General features: G+C 38.0%; 1 protein-coding gene across 1 annotated transcript in view; it reads left to right on the top strand.

Annotated features, from left to right (window-relative positions):
- The first annotated feature begins 4,576 nt into the window (after nucleotides 1-4,576).
- LOC150077491 (uncharacterized) overlaps nucleotides 4,577-21,718 on the top strand; it is a 111,387-nt gene continuing 94,245 nt past the window's right edge. Inside the window, exon 1 of the mRNA XM_090386668.1 lies at nucleotides 4,577-4,720. Within this exon, the coding sequence (XP_090242794.1) occupies nucleotides 4,666-4,720 (55 nt within the window). The 5' untranslated portion in view covers nucleotides 4,577-4,665. The remainder of the gene's footprint in view (nucleotides 4,721-21,718) is intronic.

Raw genomic sequence — 21,718 nt, 5'->3', positions numbered from 1 at the left:
CAATTCTACAATTTATTAATACGTTTTATGTTCTTACAACTCTTTGACCATCCCTAATAGTTGACTACGCCAACTATTATTATGAAAAGATGCTTTGCAGCAATGATGTTTAAGAGACTGTATCAGTAAATGGTATCTATTTTAGATAAAGTTACCATAAGTTAGAGAAGTATTATTTTTTCGTATTTCTAGAATATACTACAATGAAACTTATCATATTTATTGACTCATCGTTGTACATCAGCAGCAAAGTGCATCAGAAATTGCATCTGTCTTCGATTAGAGCGAACCTCGGTTGTCCTAGATCCCATATCCGCCCAGCAGGGTTATTTGAATATCTATTCAAGCACTCGAAGAGAATGTTATTCTTTTCAGTCTTTGAACATCGCATCACACTCTTAGTATTGTTATTTGGTCCAAGATGAGGTTGACTGACTGCAGGGAACTCTTTTTTGTGTACCCACTTACGTATAAAGCAAGGGGTGGAGATGCATTAAAAGTGGTTTACTATTATCATAAATAGGCAGTGATCGACAGCCACCAGAGAGATGGTTTATTAGGTTGTGACCAGGGAGGACTGAGAGATGCGTGTTTATCCCACACCGGATGACAGCCAGCTGTTGTGTAATGCCCTGATTATTAACAAACACACAAGCGGGTCAGGTAGATGTAAGGAAACATCTTGTCATTCACTGAAGAGCTAATTAAGGCAGTGCCAGCTTGCTCTGAGCAATAAACACTGAATTCTTTTAAAGACGATTTTAAGTGAGATGGAAAACATTCTTTAGAAAATTCAGAGCGCGAGACCGATGCTTGAAATGCTAGTTAATGATCTCAGACCTGTAAATTTATTTCTAAATTTTTTTCTTCCTTTATTTGACAGCGGGTCATACTACAGCAAAATGATTTTCCAAAATAAAGTTTGTTCCTATCAAAGAAATATGTGATGTGATCAGAGTTTAAGAAAATGCTTTTAATTCGAAACAAAATGCAAATATTGGAATTTTGAAAAAAAAAGGACTTTTTGGTCCCTCTTAGCACATAGTCACTATACAGTATTAGAATCCTGGAAGCACACGTGTGCATGATTTCTGAAGATTCAGATGATATCATTCGAGCGTAACTCGAATGTTTATCCTTAATGAAAGTAGCACAGAAAGTTTTCACAGTTCCAACCTCTGAGGATCAAGAGGATATACCCTGATATTAGCCCACGCGACCGCTATTTACAGTACCCGCTAAACCTGTTGTCCCACATGCCCTTGTAAGGTACACAACAAAACAATTGGAAGGCATGCGATTCATTACGTAGCCACCCCTATGATGCACCACAGGCATGCGATGGAAGTATGAAAGCTTTAGATATACATTCCTAGATGAAGAGACATCATTCTCGGGTAGGGTGGATCCGGATTTATACAGAGTTAATAGTTTTAGAAGAAAAGTATCACCAACAGGTAAACAAAACGTGTTACTTCAGCTGCACAGGAAACAACTGTTGTGATATGTTTGTGGCAAGGAAAGAAAGGCATTCTTATCTGTGAGGAATAAGACAGAGAGTTGAGTTAAAGGCTGAGAAAACAACAGATACTTGTTCACATTAGAATGGAATTTCTGTAGATTACAATTTTCGAGAAATAGATAAGTGGGAGGAGGTTGTTTCAGAAAATAGAAGGTAAGGGGATAAATAAGGAAGAGAAAAGTTGGTTCTGTGAGTTTGGAGTTGGAAAGTGAATGGATGCTAACTATTTGCAGCACATGTTAGGACCAGTTTGGAAGAGAGTGGTGGCATTACAAATGCCAATTTAGATGAGCAGTGTCCGTGGAACTATATATAGAAAAACCATGCAGCAGAAAGTGACCATCTATGAGACAGAGAGTGGAGAGCGGCTGTAAGACGGGTCATTAGTTTGAATGGAATTTTTCCTCTTTTGAATGGAGTCCAGAAGCTTGCAGAGACATTGGGGACACCGCTCCAGTTATGGGAGCAATGTTCGATAGTAGACTTCGTTTGGGTTTTGTACAAGTGAGCAGTTGTTTAGAAGATAATCCTGCAGAGGAAGTAATATTTGTGACACGCTTATTCCAAGAGAAAGTAGAAGTACGGGTAATCCCTGAGTGTCACCAAATATGAGCAAGGAGCAATAAACTCTTTTGCACTGACTGACTGACGTTGTAAATCAAAGAATTGTAAGTATTACTCTAACAGTCTAACTATTACCTGTTTCATCTGTATTTTCATTACTTTTCGGATTACATGATCAATTCCAGACAGAAGTGTTTTTCCTTCTGATTGTTCCTTGAATATTTTGACAGAAAAAGCAATCCCCTTGGATTGAAATTATCATAGAAAAGGTAGACAGACTTCCATTAACTTATAACATTGCATGTAATAAGTTAATGTTATGACATTAATGTTTTATGAGAAGTTTTAAGAGAATGTTTTAACATAAAATGTTACATGTTATAATATAGAAATTATAATGTTATAACGTAGAATAGTTAAATGTTATAAATTAATATAATGCATTCTACTTATAAGTTTAGTAATCTTTTTTTAAAAAAATCATATTCAAGGCAGTATTTTAAATCTTACCTGGTAGTTTGTAAATATACTTCATTATCTTTTAACAGTTTTCTTGGTTTTCATTAGTCAGTCCATTTCGTGAGATGGAACAAAATGTTGGCAGAAATCTACTGCCATTTTCTTAACAAAAGAAAGTTTTCAAGGAACTGCGTCCAACAGGTAGAAATAATATTAAGATTATACTTGTTTGTCTGGAGGTCCTAACTCAGTTTCTTGAAATTGTCTGCCCGAGGCGAGATTAAGGGGATTGTTAAGTACCCAAGTTAGTTACACTAATACCACATACATGATGACCAACTCAAATCTCGAACTCCCTTACCAGATGTTCAATTCCGAAATATTAAGCTCAGGATGTGAAGGGATGCTAAGAGACAATTTCAGTTCAGTGAAAAACATGAAATGGTTAAAAACATGATCTGCCTACATTGTCTCTTAGTTGAAAAGAAAAATAAACCAATGAACACTCGTCCACACATGCAATCTGATATTTCTTTAAGGAATACTTTCCTATTTTAGTATTCAGCATACACCACTGATGTTTCTTCACTCAGATGTTTGTATTTCAGCTCAATCAAATATCAGTAGCACATCCAGAGTTGCTATTAGACTTACTAGCTAGGATCTGATTTTTATAAACCGATATGAACCTGCTAATATTTCGACTGTTTCTTGATTTATCTGGAAAAATGTCTGTAGCTTCCCGAGTTCAGGTGAAACGCAGTGATATATTTAGATTTAAAGGCTAGGAATTCATCGATGATAGCTTTCCGTATTTCTTTCCCACAACAAAATCTACTTTGTTGAACTTTGCACTCATTCGTGTTCTCTAGTGGATTTGTTCCTTTCTGATGACAATAGAAATGGGTGCACCCAGACGAATACTTGATGGAGACAGCATTAACTAAATCTGAACTGAGGATAACTCAGAACAGAGGATCAAATACATGTCTTCAACTCAGCAAACGGATTTCCAAGCTATGTAGCTGACCAGTCCTTAATGAACATCAGAGGATATTTAGGAGGGTTTGTTATTCCAATCCAGAATCTTTTACACACTTTTTCTATTTTTGGCTTTCATCTACATCCATGTCTTTGCTTTATATAGTGACCTTCAACGATAATTAAGTTGCATTCAATACGGCACCCAAAGTAGATGACACAAGGGTTACTCAACAGCGCACTTACCATCCGGAGCATCAACTGTTTCGACACTGCCCTGCTGACTAAATCTTCCTGAACACCTTGACCCAACGGCTCTGACGAAATGGAGGGCTTTTTTTCTTTATTTGTTATTTTTTTTTTACTTTTACCGTTGCCCTTCCGAGCAAAGACAGCACGAGCAGAACAGAAACACTCCCATCAACACTCGCATTTTCCAGACAATGATTTACGGATCAAAACACACTACTCATCCCACTAATCCCGCTGTCCCTCGTACCACCCTCTATATTCCTTCCCCCGTCCCAAGTCCATACTTTTAGCGCCTCCGAAGCTCATCAGAAGGTTATTTTTTGCATAGAATCAACGACACGGAAACATTTGTTCACGAGACGTTCCCTAACCCTTTTACCTCTCCTTTGGCCGTGTGATGACCTCGATTCGTCGCACGAGCGGAGCACTAGTCCAAGACGGTGGTAGGTGTACTGAGTGCTCGAGGCCACCGTAACAGGTCGGGCAGGTATTTCTTTAGGATTGTGGTAGGTCGACGTCAGTTGTAAGCGGGTCTCTCTCTCAGTTGTTTTCCCCCGATTCCCCCTCGATTTTTCTCCCTCTTCATCTGCGTCCGTTCAGTTCCTGTTACTCAGGTGGTTTTCCTTTGACTGCCCCATTTGCACGAGGAGCCAGCTAGGAATAACGGACCAGAATTGAAAGTGTCTGATCGTTGTATGTGTGCGTGCGTGCGTGCGCCTTCAAGGGAGCATTTTTGATCTCGCGCGTTCTGTGACACCTCCATGTGTTTTCTTAAGAGGTACTTGTGGATGGAGTAATCGAACTGTGGCTTGGTACTCGGAAATGTGAGGGGTTTGTGGTGTGTGTTTGAAGAAGGGAAGAGACAAGGTCGGATAACAACAGAAGAAATGGGAGCTTGGAAGATTGTTGCCCTGGTGCTCATCCTCTCGATAGACTACTTAGGTAGGTGATTTCTCTTCTCGTTCCTCTACTTCTTATACTAATATTCACGAAGTGGATTTGGCATACAAATACAATTTAGATTTTAACTATGTTCACATTTATAGGTGAACGTAGTTAAAATGGGCTTATAACCTTTAACTCAATTTCCTGGCCTCTTAAAATAAATTGTAACTTTTAAATTGTTAAAATAAATCGTAAGACAAGCGGGTGAGTTAAATATTATACACCCAATGCATTTTTATGAAAATGAACAAGACAATTGTAAGACCACATTTCGAATACTGAGTTCAAGTATGAAGACCTCATCTGAAACAAGACATCGAGCTTCTTGAAAAGGTTCAAAGGGGAGCAACTCAAATGGTGAGATCGGCAGAAGGAGGACCGTTTCAGGAAAGACTCAGATTAAGTGGGCTACAGAGCTTGGCAACCAGGCCCCTCAGAGGTGACTTGATTGAGGTTTACAAGGCTCTGAGAGGGATTAGTAAAAAAATTAAGGTTAAATTCTCACTCTTCTAAAGAATTCCGGAAGTGGGGTCATAAATTAAAATTACAGGGCTTGAGGATTACATTAGACTGTAGGAAGTTTTCTTTTAGTCAGCGAGTAACAGTTGGAGGCTGACAGTTTGAATAAATTAAAAGGTCAACTGGATACCTGTGAGACAAGGGATGCATATAATTTGCGTTTTCTTATCTACTTTTTTTTTTGTATTTTTTTTTTTGCCATTGCAGCAAAAGCCTGTGGCTTCCTTGCACTGATGGTGAATACTATTACTATTACTATGGCGAGAAAAGGAGTTTTATACTCGTACAATATACTAAACATTAAAAATTATATATATATATTTTTTTTTCAATTCGCAGAAAGCAGAATTCTTTATGAAATAAGATAATCACATTTGCAGTATCTTAGACCATAGACTACAGGTGTCTGAAGTCATGAATTCAGCTAACTTCATGGCTTTGTATTTATAAAATCACTCATAATGTTCAGAATTATCAACTTTTTTGATTTTCCATTAATATTTCATATATCACGATTTAGGTGTGAAAACAGACTGATTGCTGTTGAGCAATCTTGAGAAGGCTTTTCTCCGTTTGACCGCAGTATTTAAAAATCAAAATTAAGTCTTTAGTCCCAAGGGAAACCCAATACTTTACTAAGAAGGCGTTAGTAAAGAAGGTCTTATTGTGAGTAGCATGTAACGCATACTTCACGAACAGCTGATTATGACAACATTGAAATCGTATCTGTTTCCTGCATCTCTGTCTAAAGTGAATTTTAATTATCCCAACCCCCTTCTAGAGAAATTTCGAAATCCATCATTACCTCGTACCACTTTTCTTAATCACAAAAGATCAATAAATTCAGGAAATAACCAGAAATTACCAGAGCAGAGATTAAGTAGTAGTTGCCTAACTTATAAATGAGAAAGCAATCATAATTCTCATTGCCCCAGGATTCACAAGAAATAGTTCTGCATTCATTTTCCGGCAGTTTGTTTTCTCTAGGAGTGGATGACACACATCAAACAGAGCAGTAATGGAAAATTAACTCCTAAAATTAAGGCCAATTTACTCCGTGTATATATTGTCTGAAAATTGCGTTTGTTCTGCTTGCTGGATGAAAATTTTCGATTTTCTGTTTTTTGGACGAATAACCAGAGTTTTCGGGAGAGAAAATCCTGCCACCCTCGCCTGACACCGACTAAGTCAGCCATGTTGGAAAAAGACCCATAAAAATTCCTTACATCGACGAAGAGACTTGAACTGAAGTCTTTTCCACCTGGTGTGGGGAGGACAGCGATTCTACCACCTGTGTTACCCACGAGGGTGAGTGAGAGAGAGAGAGAGAGAGAGAGAGAGAGAGAGAGAGAGAGAGAGAGAGAGACCATCATGTGTTCAAAGTTCTTGTTTAGTGCTGCCACAGCTTGTAACTGTTTCATTTTGATGCCATTCTTGGCCTGGTATTATTATCTTAGAAATCTTTTCCTCAATTTCATCGTTAGATATAAAACTGCCTTAAAGAAATCAGTAATCACTAAGTGACAGTGGTCGGTCTGAAGCTACAAACGAGTCTTGATTACGAAAATGTGCCAATACCACTTCGTGTTAGTAGGAGATGTCTACGAATACTACTTTTGGTTTTCAATCCATTACTTACAAAACCCTCAAACCGCTGATTAGCATATCCTCTCACACATTTCCGGTATCGTTCTAAATGATATCATCGGCTACTTGAAGTGAACACCCTGCAGGAAAGAACAACCTGTTTTGGGGACGTGTTTACCTTGGGGAGTTTACAAATACTAGATTGAAGTGTTGCACGGTTTGGAAGGTAATTGCAGAGTATTTTATTTTTTAAAAATTTATTGCAACATTAAATTCTTATCCTACTCAGTTTTTTAAGGAAAGTGAGGGACTGTGATGAGTTCTATAATTGGTCTTCCGCACTGTTCGGGGTTCTGCCTCAACTATTGTGATTGAGTCTTATTGTGAACTCGGATTGTTATTTAATTTGATCAGATTTTCGAACGTAGTGTATTTACAAGAGCTTGGATATGTTCGGTTGAGCAATCAAATAGAAAATCTCAGTCTAAAAGCAGTTTCAGTGTTGAATAGGATGGTAATATTGCGATGTCACGCTTCAGTTCTTATTAGGTATAGAAAGCGTTTACTGGGTATTACAGTCAAATCTGTCATCGACATGTTTCGATTTTTCAGGGCAAATTTAATTTTTAAAATTGCTTCCGGCTTTTTTGTTTATGTATGTGTGCACATGCGTTTATGTACTGACATTCTGTGCTTGGGTAACTGACTTAAAACAGATAAAATAGAAATTCGGGCAAAACAAAGTTTCATTTTAAACGCTTCTACTTGATCAGATCACAACGAAAAACGCAGTGATCTGAATAAGCAGATCACTTTTTTGTTTTCGTACCGGTTAAGGGCTTTAACTCATATCTTTCTCCACGAAGTTGATAGAGTGATGAAGAATGAATGAAAAATTAAATAAACTAAAAAGAAATTCCGAAAGAGATGGGGATTTCTTTTTCTGGGGAGGTGGAGATTTCTGGAATGGTATATATTCCCTATTTTCATGCCCAATATAGAGTAATTATCACTCCAATGTCCCAAATGTTTCGTGGTATTTTGTACAGTGTACCAAACACCATGAAAAATATACATTTTTTACGATAACTACAAAGTAAAAATTACATTTAATCCTAAAACTTAATTGTTAAAATCGGTATTTAGAATTCGTTATGGAGGAGCAAAAACTTTTGTAATTTACGTGGGCAGCGATATTAAAAGTCTCTTGAGATAAAGTGCATTATGCTGTCCATATACGAGGGAAGGTTGAAAAGTTCTTAGCTTCTCATAGAAGGACTGCTGAATGAAATTTAGAAGATTTTGACTCAAATCAATTGTTGACTGCATCCATCACTGTCGAATTTCTGTCCTTTCAAGTCGATGGAGCCAAATCCAGTAAAAAGGGTGGATGGTGTAATGGCTTGAAAATTCTCCGGAAAAGTCAGGTTTTTCGTCTAGCAAAGAGAAAATTGACCTCAGAACACATGCAATTTACAGACAATATACACCGAGCAATATGGCCTTAGTCGTTGATGCTCCTAAAAACCCCTACTACAATAACTGAGTCACAAACGCTGTGTGCGCCGGTGCATTGTCTTGATGTTACCGATTTCTTGACTATTGCATTATCTGGAAACTTTAATTTATTTGGAGTTGCAAAAGATTTTTTGCGTAAATTAAAATTCCTCTCAATTTACGAAAAATAGTTTAACGGCAAGAAATGCAGAGCGGGCGATAAAAATACTCACCAAACGGGATCCGCAGGTTGATGAGGAGAGCCAGTTATCACACCCCCTTCAATCTCAATGTCCTTGGACGCCTTTTGAACTACTAGGAGTGTGTGAAGGGTTGTGGAATGCTCAGAACGTGACGGACGTGCAGTACATAACATAAAACACACGCAATTAGAAATTTTTTAAAACGTCATAACAACGTTCTTTTGAAAGAAAGAGTTCATGAATTGTGGGAGAAAAAGCTCGCTTTCCTGCTACACCCTCAGTATATGTTGACTGTTGTTATTTAAAATTTCAAGAATGGATCTAAGAATATTAAATTTTGGTCAGTAGATCAATGATTTCCTTACCAATGGAGTTTCGTAGCTTACGATTTCAGGAAACCTATTTTCAGTAAATTATTTTCCGATCTCATAACTACTGATTGATCTTCTCTTCTCTCATCTAAAGCCTGGTGTACACTTGAGCACTAGGATCAGTTATTTTACGAAACATCGAAGGATGTTACGTAACACCACTCGGGTTAGTGTGGAAGGCTGTTGCCAGTTTTCAGTGCTCTCGCCGGTAGTACAATGGACATAACCACCGTCCTCCTGAATCGGTTGCGGAAAAGGCCTGGGTTCGAATCCTGTCAGTGGGGGGGGGGAAGGAATTTTTATGGACCTTTTTCACAATGTGGCTGAGTTAATCGGTCCCAGGTGAGGGCTGCATGGTTCTTCTCCTGGAAACTCAGGTTTTTCATCCAGCAGGCAAATCGATCACAGGATACACACATAATGTGCTGACACCTCATATCCTCAGTTACTTTGACGATTAAAACACTTGTAGCTTAACTAAAGCACGGTATTTTAAAATTTTAATGATAATCGTATTTTAAGGTTAAAGTTTTGAAATTTTTAAAATGTGTGATTTTGGAAAACTATTTATTTACAGTGAAGGGTCAGGGAACTTTAAAAATGCTCATAAACCGAATTATTGGCTAACCCAGTTAATGCAAAGACAACTAATGCAGTTGTTTAAATCGGAGGGGCTAGAAAATTTCGAATTAAGACAGGGTTTACATCGGAAAATGACTAGCTTTTCAAGGTCCGATTGCATATACCTTATTGGTATGAATTTCATAGATTTTAGTGTTCTCTCTTTTAATTTAAATAGGGTGGGTTGGCCTACCCCCACCTCTACAAAAACTGTGGCCCTGTCTGACTTGATAACGTCCTAAGTCCCTCGGCCGCCTTCATTACCTCAGTTCCAGTCTGCCTCAGTTCAATTGAATCTCTCCGGATCTTTCATTCGTTCCTTCTCTTCAGACTCTGTTTCCTTTTATCGATATCTAATGACTATTGATTCCGCAGCCTTCTGATAGCCACTGAGCATGACATTTAGTACACTCTTACCCCTATCCAATAACTACTCAAAGGGTCTTGATTGAGACTAATTTCCAGATATAATTCTGTAAGAAAGCTAATAGTTATTAATGGAAATAGTCCTCCCCATGTTTCTTTCAGAGAAGTTTCCAAGACTCTTCCCTTCCATTGTTCTACTTAATTTTTGTGATTGAATAGCCTATAGCTCATTTTATATTTTCTTGATCTCAAAGAACACAAGTCATTAATATTACTGGAATCGTGTAAGTCGTGACATGACTTTTTGTAATTATTAATATTTCGCTATTCGTTCATTTACATCTTGTGAATAAACGAAATTAATTATAGGATTATACTCTTGATTAAGAAGTGGGCAGAATCTAAGGCAGTGAACCGATATGGCGTAGGTGGCCAGTGTAATGTTGAGTCAGTTTGGTGTGACATAATTACTGGGAAAACAAAAATGAAATATCCCTATACAGACCAATACTAGAAGGAAAGAGCTTAACACATTGGTTTACTGGATATGAATGACCTAACTATTGATGATCTGTACTGATTGTTGATATGGTGAATAAACATCTGCATCTATAATCATGCATGAAGACGTTTTTAGGGATGGGTTTGGCAGAAGTCTATCTAATACTGATAGACAGTTAAATGATTTTAAAATAACAGGAAGCAATGCGGAAAAGAAATTGCTGCAGCTCAGAATGAACAAGTCACTTGGTGCTGATGGAATCTTATATTAAAATAAGCTGCAAAAGAGGTATTTAAACCTTTAGCCATAAATGAGAGCATCCTTTGATTCCAAAGTACCTGTAGGTTGGAGATGTACAAATGTATCTTCTAATCACAAGGATGGTTAAAGGATAAAGTGGGTAACTACAGATCTAGAAGTTTAACCTCTGTTCCAGGGGAAAATAAAGAAATCAGTATTAAAAGAATAATGCGCGATCTTATTGGAGTGGAGTTGCAACCACAGCGTGGATTTGTTAAAGGGAGGTCATGCCTCATCAGTGTTATTAGCTGTTATGAGTTTGTTACAAAGAAACCGGATACAAAGAATAATTTTGACATCTTATACTTAGATTTAGAAAAAATATTTATTTAGGGGTAACTGTTCGGTCCAACATGAAATTCTCTGAACAGAAAAAAAAAAACAAGCTGCTAGAACAACTCATGGAGTTCTGTCGATGATGTACAGGAACTTTTCCAGCAGAGAAAAGGAGGTGATCATCCTGTTGTACAAGACATGATCAGGCCACCTCTTGAGTAAGGCATGCAGGTCCGGAGGCTTCATTTTAGGAAGGACGTATATCTGTTGGAAAGGGTGCAGAGGAGAGAAACGAGATTAGTTGGGAGCAAAAAATGATAATTTTACGAAGCTTGGTGTTCTGAAAATTACACTCTTTGGTAGGTTGGTGCGCGGTGGCCTGATTGAAGTGTATAAGGCTTTAAAAGGATTAAGAAAACTAAACTCAGATGGCACCTGTACTCTTTCTCAGATGAAACACAAGGCGGTATATGTTTAAATTGAAGAAAAAAAAAAAAGGACTGTTGGAGAACATATGTGAAGAAATTTGCATTCAGCCAAAGAGTAATCAACTGCTGGAATTAACCATGCCAATGGGTAGGTTGAATAAATTTAAGGAAAGTTTAGACATGTTATTTTAAGAAATGGAGAAATGAATTTTTTGTTGATTATGTTTACAAACCCCATGCTTCGTAAAAATATCCTTTTTTTTTGTTTAAGCTTTCCAGTATTTTGTTTGCCAATGAATAACGCTCATTCACCATCATCAGACACTTGATAAGCCAAATTTCCAGCACTCCTGAAATATACTATCGTGAAGAGTAAAAACGATTGTGGAGAAGAGATTGTTACCTCTTTCTGGCAATTGGTATATTTCAATTTTATATTGATATATCTCCTGATAGGTCTAACCTTTTTACTGGAATGAACTTTAATTCACCATAGGTCTGATCCTCTCAATTTAAGTAGTCCTGAAAATGATGCAAAAAAAAAAAAAAAAAAACCAAATCTAAATGATGCAAAAAAAACCCAAATCTAAATGATGCAAAAAATCTGCAATACAAGATTAACAACATCCAAGTACTGAATGTAACTTGCTGGTGGGGGATACAAAGAAATTTAATATATTTCAAGCATTAGATATAATAACTGTAGGATTCTGTTTAAAAATTATGATGCGGATTCGATTTGGCCCTACCAAATAAACACAATTTTAGTGGTTGGATCGAACAGAGATAAATCAGTGGAGTTGGACGGGATATGTTAGGGCCTTTGAGAAAATTTTCCCAAAGATTTTCACTCACTATTGATATGACTAGGCCAAGAACAGAGCGGCGAGAATTTTCACTAGAAACTCCAGTCCCAACCCACAAAGAATCAGATTTAATATAAATCTTAGGTCGTTCTTAAAGTCGATATTTAAGATTTATATGAAATGTTAAAACGTTCTTAAATCTCGACACCAAGAAAGATTTATGAATTATATTAGGAAACACTATCCATTTATCTGGAGCTGTAGCATCTTTTATTGCCTTGTACTCGCTGTTGCATATAATAAATCTAACCTCAAGTTTCCGAGTAATGAAAATAAATTTAAATAAATATCAGCAGATATTCCTATCGAGATCTTATGGCAGACCAAAGAAGGTCATCATGAGAAAGTAGCACTTTTAGATGGTGAAAAGGTTAATTATGTTGGTTTGATGTGCCACATTTGTACACTCTTCTAAAGGAGTAAGGCCGCCCGAAGCGATGTAGCTAAGAAGTATCATTCAGTGCGTGCGGGAGTGATCCCCCCCCTCATGCCTGCTCCCCTCGTGAACAAAATCAGATCGAAGTGGTAACACGACTCGAGTGTAACGTAGCCCCATTGTGTAAACGAGGTTAAGCAGCGCTGAAAGGAAGTTGTGGGCTCACCACCTTCCGAAATGCCCTTCGCAAGAGGGCGTATAGGAGATGCGATAAAGCATGTGATCAGGGCGCCACTTTCGTGGCTCGCTGCTTCAGCATTTGTTTAAGGACGGAACAAGGTCGTTGCCACGAAGCTTCCCAATACTGGTTATCATAATTGGACAACCTGCCGTATTTTTGTTTAAATATTCACATCAGTTTAAAATCGATTAATTTAAAACAGTGCTGCTTCAATAACTGCTTCATTCAGTTGTTCCTTGCAGGACTTTGAGGCAGGCGTCTCAGACGCGTGGGCCGCACTCATATTTTTCGATGTGTAACTGTATGTTTTAGAATGATAGTTCATTTAGGAATTATGTAAAATGGTATTCAGCCTTTATAAAGCAGTACACCTAAAGTAATATATAGATATCATTCAAAAACTATCCCGTTGTTTGTTTCATGAGAGACACTGTCGTGAATATAAAACAGAAAAAACAAATTTAAAATAATTGGAAAATCTGTATATAAGTTTCAAAAACTTAGTAACTCGCATAACAAAAATATCCTGTTTCAACCAAGGCAATGGCAAGGTTCATACAATGATCAGCGGTAAAAGATTCTAAAATAGGTAGACAATTGAGACCAAGTCCACGCTGTTAGTGTTCTTCAGTACTCGAACACAGTACATCATAATAGGTCCAAACTGTCATTAACCATCATTGCCATGGTGGAAACACTGCACATGGATAAGAAACTAATGTCATGTAAGCTTCCACCGCAGTAGCTAAGTTTTTGTATTGTCTGGCCAAAGTCTGCTTAAAATTTCTTGAGAATACTTAAACTTAGGAAAGTGTCCTCGAACAGGCCAAATATTTTGTTCTGAATATGGATATGCAGACTTTCTGAGATCGCGTATGACAAATTTGTTGTTTGTAGGTTTTAAGCGCATCAGCAACTTAGGTCATAATTGCGTCGTATATATGATATGTCTGTAAATTCTGTGTTCCTGGATCGATTTGCTGTTTTCTGGAAGAAAAGCCAGTTTGCTGGAAGCAAAAATCCATGCTATCTTCCCCTGAGATCGACTAATTCATCTACTTTGTGAAAAAGACCCACCCAAATTTCGGTGTGGAGAGGACGGCGATTACAATGTGGGACACCTCCAACTTACTCTTCCTATGTGGTGCAGCAAAACACAGCACAGCAGGTGATGATTTCTATCCTGTAGTTCGATTCTGGCACAGTGCAGTTTGAAGTCGAATATGACAAGTAAACCATCTGTTCTTAGATCCACTTCAGTACCAAGAATTCTGGCGGTGGACCACATTTACTACAAAACGAAGTATGGATCTCAGGCAGGAGACGAACACGTCATGATGAATATCCGTATTATATATTTTGCAGAAGCCCACCTTAATGCTCCAGGGGGATTTTATTATTTTTACGCGAACAAACTGAACGCGATGCCTGAATGACAGACAAATTACATTCAATTGAAAATGAGTCTCATATAATGTCAAATTATGAGGTACTTCTTAAGAATCTTCAAATAAAATAACCACTGGAAATGTGTGGGTGTTAAGAGTCCAAGCAACTAAGGTTATGAGGCAATAGATGTCAGTAAATTGCATGCATTCTGTGGTCAATTATTTGTTGACTAATGTATAACCCGATTTTCCGGAATAAAATCATCCAAACCCTCTCCTGACAACGATTAACTCAGCAAGTTGTAGAAAAAAAGCCCATAAAAGTTCCTTCAGCTTTTCACGGGATTCAAACCAGAGAATTTTGCATCCGGTGTGTGTGCGGAGGAGAGCAATTATATCCACTGTGCTACACGCAAGGGCTTCCAATGACAATCATTGTTCACAATTTATTAATTTATAATTATAACACTTGTGTAAATATAAATATTTTGCATTTACAGTCACACATGAAGTTTTTCAATTTGAGGCTAACAGGAGCCTACTTAATGTTAACTGGAAGCTGCACGATTTTAAACAGTAAAGGAATTACTGTCCAATCGCCTTGGCCCAAAGGATGATGAGAGTAATTATAGACTTTCAAATTTGTCTTCTTTGACAGGAAAAATTATGGAGTTTATAGTTAAAAAATATTGGATTGTCTAGGAAACAGTGGAACTATAAATGAATCATCTCATGGCTTTGTTAAGAGAAGATCATGCCTAACTAATTCAATTAATTACTACGAGGCTGTCAAAAATTGGATGCAAAGAATAGTTTAAAGTATTCAAGGCAAATTGCTGAATAAAGTTGTAGAATGCATGTCGGAAAGTTGTCTTTAATCAGAGACAAATTTTCTTTCGATGTTGCAATTAATTTCCACCTCATCTTGGTGAAGTGGAAGTATATATATACTATTTTACAAATCTGCATATGGAAAATCTATAAATATAAAATTCTACTTGATCTAAAATACATTTAGCTAAATTATGGTGACCAGATTTTAAGAAACAAACAACGAGATATATCTATCACAGATGACTTTTCTTTGACTTGCTATTATTCGATATAAACTAGAGTGAAACACGTGGTGAATCAGTAAACATTATTTTATTACGATTATGTTCTTTAAATTCTTTAACTTGAGACGTTTATCCATATAAAATCCAAAGATTACAGACATAAAGTTCTACGTAGTTTAGTCCCAAAACTGTCAACGATTATTTCCTCTTGTATCAACTTTATCAATATCTAATAAAACTGAAAGTACCTCTTATAATATGCAAAATAACAATCATCTTTTATTTAACTTCTAAATGAAATGGCATTGGAATAAATTGGACTATTTTCATATTTGCCGGGACAACGGGACACTTCACTCAAAAATGGGACGTCTGATTACCTCAACGAAACTACAATTATTCCAAATCCACACAAAATCCATGAAAAGTATGAAACCTGAGTTATATCCTTTCCACATCTCAAAAATAGAATAAAATTGAGAAAGTTCAAAGCTCTACACGTTTGCTTCAGCGAGTGGACCCAAAATGTTGTGGAAACTAAAGTCATATTTTATTAGATCATAATTTAAGTAATTCCAATAAAAAGGAATTCGTATAAAATATTAATCAACTATTCCTTTATATCTTGGTGCCCGTATAGACACTAAGCAATAACAGGATTTTCAAATACTTCCCGTTGATAAAGAATCCACCAACATCACTGCAATAAAATGCGCCACATAAAAGACCTTGTGCATAAAAGTGATCATAAATGACACTTTATGCGAATCCATTATTAGATATGAGCCTGAAGTACGCAGTTTTGCTGCAGGCATTTTGATAAACTAGTTGTGGAGAATATAACAACGCCTAACAGGCCCACCTGGAAGTGGTTTTAACAACATAAAAGCAGTCTTAACTAGCCAAGGACTGCAGCAATCAGAAAGAAAAATGTTAAGTGTATTAGTATGTAATAGGAATGCTCCATTATTATTGATATGCACATAAAAATGATGAAACGAAATATCCACACAAACCATTATATGATAATCACAATATGTTTACAAATTTGTCTCCAGATGGCAATGTCATTTAACAGAGATATTTATTACATTGAGTTTTAAAAAAGCTGTTTTGTCTCATTATCAATAAATAAATCAATAACCTGTTCAGAATAATGTTAGCTCTAGGGGACAGACCCTAATGAGCAGAAATACTCTCATATATTAAAGCTTTACTCTTTTTGTTGGCTGTAATAAATTCAAATATGGTTTCTCCGGTCTCCTGAAATGGAAATAAGAATCCAAATAGGTCAGTGCCATTTGCTATCATCGTATTCATATTTCATGGGTTTAAATCCAATAACAACCAGACTCTGTTAAAATGTTATTCATGTATCATGTTTGCACGTATGGTGCAAGATCCATGAGTGACAACATGCTGCTTCCAATCGGCTTTATTGTATTTTATCAAATCGGTTTTATTTTATCAAAATTGCATAAAAAATGTTTGCATTTTTTATGGCAATTGGGAATTATGAGGAGTACTGTATATCTTAATTTCTTAATGCAAATATTCATTAAATCATATGTATTTAAGCACCTTTTCTTTTTTATACTTCTAAGAGAGTAGGATGTCGAACACGTAATGAACAAATTGATTTGAAACCTGACTCCTGAAGAAAGGGGGGTTCAATATTTGTCTTAATATCCGTGTCTTGTTTAAGGGTTCGATAAGAGATTTAATATTTCTGTTCAATTTTTTATTTAACGTGCTCAAAATTTACAGATAAATCCATCAAGAAATCGTCAATTTAGAAGATAAGTCCATCAAGAAATTGTCAATTATAAGATAAAGCCATCAGTCAAATAAAACATACAACTTTAAAAGAGAAGTGTTCTTCGAGTAATCATAATCAATCAAATTCTGGGTTTTTGGTATATTTTTTTGTTGATATTCAACATTTATCAGACACAATTTGTATTTTGACTAAAAAAAGAAAACTTCAATTATCAATGTTTATTTCTACGTTTATACACCGATGAGCCAAAAAATTATGATCATCTACCTAATATGATGTTGGTCCTCCACGTCCAGCCAAAACAGCTCGTACCCAGCGAGGCATGGACGCCACAAGATTTCTAAATGTGTCTTGTGGTATTTGGTACCAACACGTAATCAGCATATCCTTTAACTCCCGTAAAGTCCTTGGTTGAGACACGCCGCAGATCGGAGTTACTGTTCAACACAAGCCACAGATGCTCGATGGGATTGATGTCTGGGGAATTTGGAGGCCAGGGAGAAACCTGGAAGTCTTCATCATGTCTCGAACCAGTCTCGAACAATCCGGGCTGTGTGGCATGGCGCATTACCCTGCTGAAAGACGGCACCGCCAGAGGAGGACCGTTGCCACGAAAGGATGTACAGTACTTGGCCAGAAATGATGTTTAGGTATAGGTATATTTTGGTCTAATGGCTCCTGGGATTTCTCCCATCTCCGCGTATGTGCACTGTATCGGACAAGCCAGGGATTTAAAAGTATATGGGTCATGTGGTATCTAGCATGTTGTGTCCCCTGTTCATCCCGCCTGTTAGCCGCCGGGACCCTAATGGGACCTGGCGTTACCAGACCGTGCCACGGGGAGGCTGGCCGGGTGTTACCTGTATATAATACTCTGACGGGTTCTGCACCTACTTTCCTGGGATTTCAATGGCTAGGACCTCAAAAAAAAAAAAAAAAAAAATGCTCGCGGTTAGTCTCCTTTGTTAGGATAATTTAGAAGAAGCTTGCGAGGGGTTATACGCTGAAATAATATTTTTTATATGCCGAAAATGGGTCGGGCAAGAAATTTTGATGTAGTTAAATTTGGACGCATAGGGCTGAAAACGCTGTAACAATCAACAGTAAAGGAGGGGAAGAGTCTGAAGACTGGAGGAAAGAAAAGGAAGTAAGGGACCGAAAGAGAGGATGGCCCCGCGTTCGCAGTGGAGCAGGTCCGTGCTTCACCAGACTGAAGAGATATGGAAAAGGGCAGGAGTGGGGGGACAAAGCCCTCTCTCCCCACTGGAAGGGAAAAAAAGCACCGATCAAGAGAGAAACAGTGTATGATGAGTCATATGACCACTTTGGATATCCTTAAGTCCAGGTGCCCAGCAAGACAAGATGAGGTTCTTCTGGTCTTCTGTAGTGTCTCTGACCGAGTTGAGTCACAGTGGAGGACACTGATATGTCCTACCTCCAGTCTTTATTGGTGTGTTTTCTTTGTCTGTTGTGTTTGAGCATCACGGAACTTTTCCTTCGAATTTGTCCAAATATCATTAACATATGACAATATATTACCATTTATACTGACGAAATCCATCTTGGCGATCATTGACCCCAAGGATGATTTCAAAATAGTTTAAGAGTCGGCTGGTGATGGAATTCTATCTGTATTACTTTGGAAAGACTAGAGGTAATGCAATGGGACGATAATTGAGTGGGAAGGATTTGTCACCCTTTTTAGGAACTGTCATCCTTTTTAGCTTACATACAATCTTCTGGCTGGATGTAAGCAAATTTCCAGGAAGAAGGAAAAAACACTAGAGGAACAAGAAAGTGAAAAAAATGAAAAGAAGAGAAAGCTCAGGAGCACGGGTTTTGCGAACAAGTGGAGAAGTGCTATCAGGCATCAAGGTGGTTCAGAATTCTTCTAACATCCTTCTGTAAGAAAGTCTCTTCCATGTTTTGGTCCAGTCATATCATACCAGTTTGTTGTCGCTTAGAAGGTCAACCTTAACACACCTGGCTGCATCTTAGTTTGGGAATCCTTTGCTGTTGTCATTCGCTTAGGAAGTCAAGAGGGAGACCAACTGCCTGATCTTTATCAATGGATTTCTTTTCAAAGTAGTATACTAGTCTCATCCCTCTTTTGGACCATGTACGTTGTTGTTGTTATTTGGTTTTTAGGAGCATTAGCAACTAAGGCCATATTGTTCCGGGATATGCGGTGGTCATTTCCTGACCTTTCCGTATCCTCCGTATTTAGTGGTGACGGGCTCGAACCCCGGTCTAATCAAGAAGCGTGTGCTACGCACTGCTGCTGCTCCTTCCCACCTGGCTACGGAGGCGCCTCATGTAGGTTGTATAAGATTCGTTGTTACTAAGGTGGCCCAACCAGATTCTGGTTGCCTCACAGGTTGGGGATCCATTCCAGTGATTCAGTGAGGCGTGTAGTTTTTCCTGGGTCAGTTCCTGATCCTGTGCGAAATATTCGGAGTATATTTTGGGCATTATTTTTGTTGTTCCTTAGAGAGGTGTTTCTCTGAATTTAGTCAGGTTTTAGTTGTGTTTCTGTTACTCTGGGCAATTGAGGAATGGCTGTTGTCTCGTGATTGATTGATTGTCCTATTCGTGGATTTATGAACTTTTGGGATAGCTCCACTCAAAGGAAGGGTAGGACTCGTTGAGAACAGTTTTTGTGCAAAAAGTGTAAAGGCTTTGTAGATCTCTTCCTCTTGCAGAACGATGTGATGTTTAGGTAGAGGGTAGACGTCAGAGTGCCCGGCACATGGAAGACTGGACCCAAGGTATCCCAGCAGAACATCGCCCAAAGCATGACACCGCCGCTATCGGCTTCACATTACTTCCTTAGGTAAACCGTATACGTACCCGGCCGTCCACCTGGTGCAACGGAAACGTCATTCCTCGGACCAGACGACCTTCTTCCAATCCCACAAGGCTCAGTTTCGATGCTCGCGTGCCCACAATCTTGTTTTCACAGTCCATTGGACCTTCCAGAATAAATAAGTAATTTAGATGGGCATTTAAGAAGGCATTCTCATCATGGAATTTGGGGTGTCAATAGGGGATTGCGATCTGTACGAACACACTACGCGGTCAACCATGAAAACCGAGGTTTTCATGGTTGACCCGCACCACAAGCCGAGATTGACAAAGATTGAATATCACCAACCACAAATCAGCGATCTCACCTTGCGTTGTGCAAAGAATGCTGTTTTAGTACCCAGAGTTTTTTTTTTTTTTTTTTTTTTTTTGTAGTTGTTGGCGCATCGGCTTCTGTGGCCATAGTGCACCTCCCAAGGTTTTTGCAGTACTTTGATCCAAGCCCGAGGCGGGATTCGAACCCGCGACCTTTGGGTTGCCCAGGCAGGCACTTTACCCATCCGGCTAGCCCGGTCGGCTAGTACCCAGAGCAATGGTAACTTGTTCTGGAGTGACGAGTCTTGCTATGCCAGTTTGATGACAGTTCTGAACAAACTGTTTTAGTCAGATCAAGATTTGTTCTATTAGTATGAAAGGTTTTCTTCTTTTGCTAATAGAACATGGAATATGATTTTCTGTAAAGTTCTGGTTTTTAAATTTTGCCTGATGTTATCCTGATATTACACGTTGAGGTCCAACTACTCTCAATGGCATGGGTCTAAAATAGTGACAAAGCTGTTTGTATTGCCTATGGTAAAACACTAATAATTTTCTTTTTTTTTGCCAGAAATAAAACAGGACTGAGCTTTAGAGAATTGAAATTAACTACGATTTGGATAATTACCTGCGGATCAGCATTCAAGAAATTTATGGTGGATATTCGAGAAATTAAAGCTGTTTATTGAGAGCAAGGGTTCTCAAATTGGAAGATAGACTATAATGTGCTATTATTATCAGCAAAACTATGGATAGGATTTTCAGTCAGTGGAAGGAGGTCGTTAATATACAAAAGGAAAAGATGGAGAAAAAAAAATCTTGGGGAACTCCAGCATTACTTTAGAAGTTAGAAGAAATGGACCCGCCTACCATCATCCGCAGTGAGGGGTAAAAGAGAAACTATTTATCCAACGGGGAGGACACATGGCAATTTACAGGATGGGAGCTTCTTTTGAAGGCTTTTATAGAAACACAATCGGAAATATTACAAATGTCAGGAGCAACTGATTGAGCATCACGGAACTTTTCCTTCGAATTTGTCCAAATGTCATTAACATATGACAATATATTACCATTTATACTGACGAAATCCATCTTGGCGATCATTGACCCCAAGGATGATTTCAAAATAGTTTAAGAGTCGGCTGGTGATGGAATTCTATCTGTATTACTTTGGAAAGAGTAGAGATAATGCAATGGGACGATAATTGAGTGGGAAGGATTTGTCACCCTTTTTAGGAACTGTCATCCTTTTTAGCTTACATACAATCTTCTGGCTGGATGTAAGCAAATTTCCGGGCAGAAGGAAAAAAACACTAGAGGAACAAGAAAGTGAAAAAGACGAAAAGAAGAGAAAACTCAGGAGCGGGTTTTGCGAACAAGTAGAGAAATGCTACCAGGCATCAAGGTTGTTCAGAATTATTCTAACATCCTTCTGTCGGAAACCAACTGAAGCCATTTAGAAGTATGTTTGGTATGGCAGGAGGTGATTTCCA

This window comes from Mastigoproctus giganteus, chromosome 12, assembly GCF_048544385.1.
Source record: "Mastigoproctus giganteus isolate SK-2022 chromosome 12, ASM4854438v1, whole genome shotgun sequence".
Taxonomy (NCBI): domain Eukaryota; kingdom Metazoa; phylum Arthropoda; class Arachnida; order Uropygi; family Thelyphonidae; genus Mastigoproctus; species Mastigoproctus giganteus.
The sequence above is the reverse complement of the archived record's forward strand: the minus strand, read 5'-3'. Positions and strand labels throughout refer to the sequence as shown.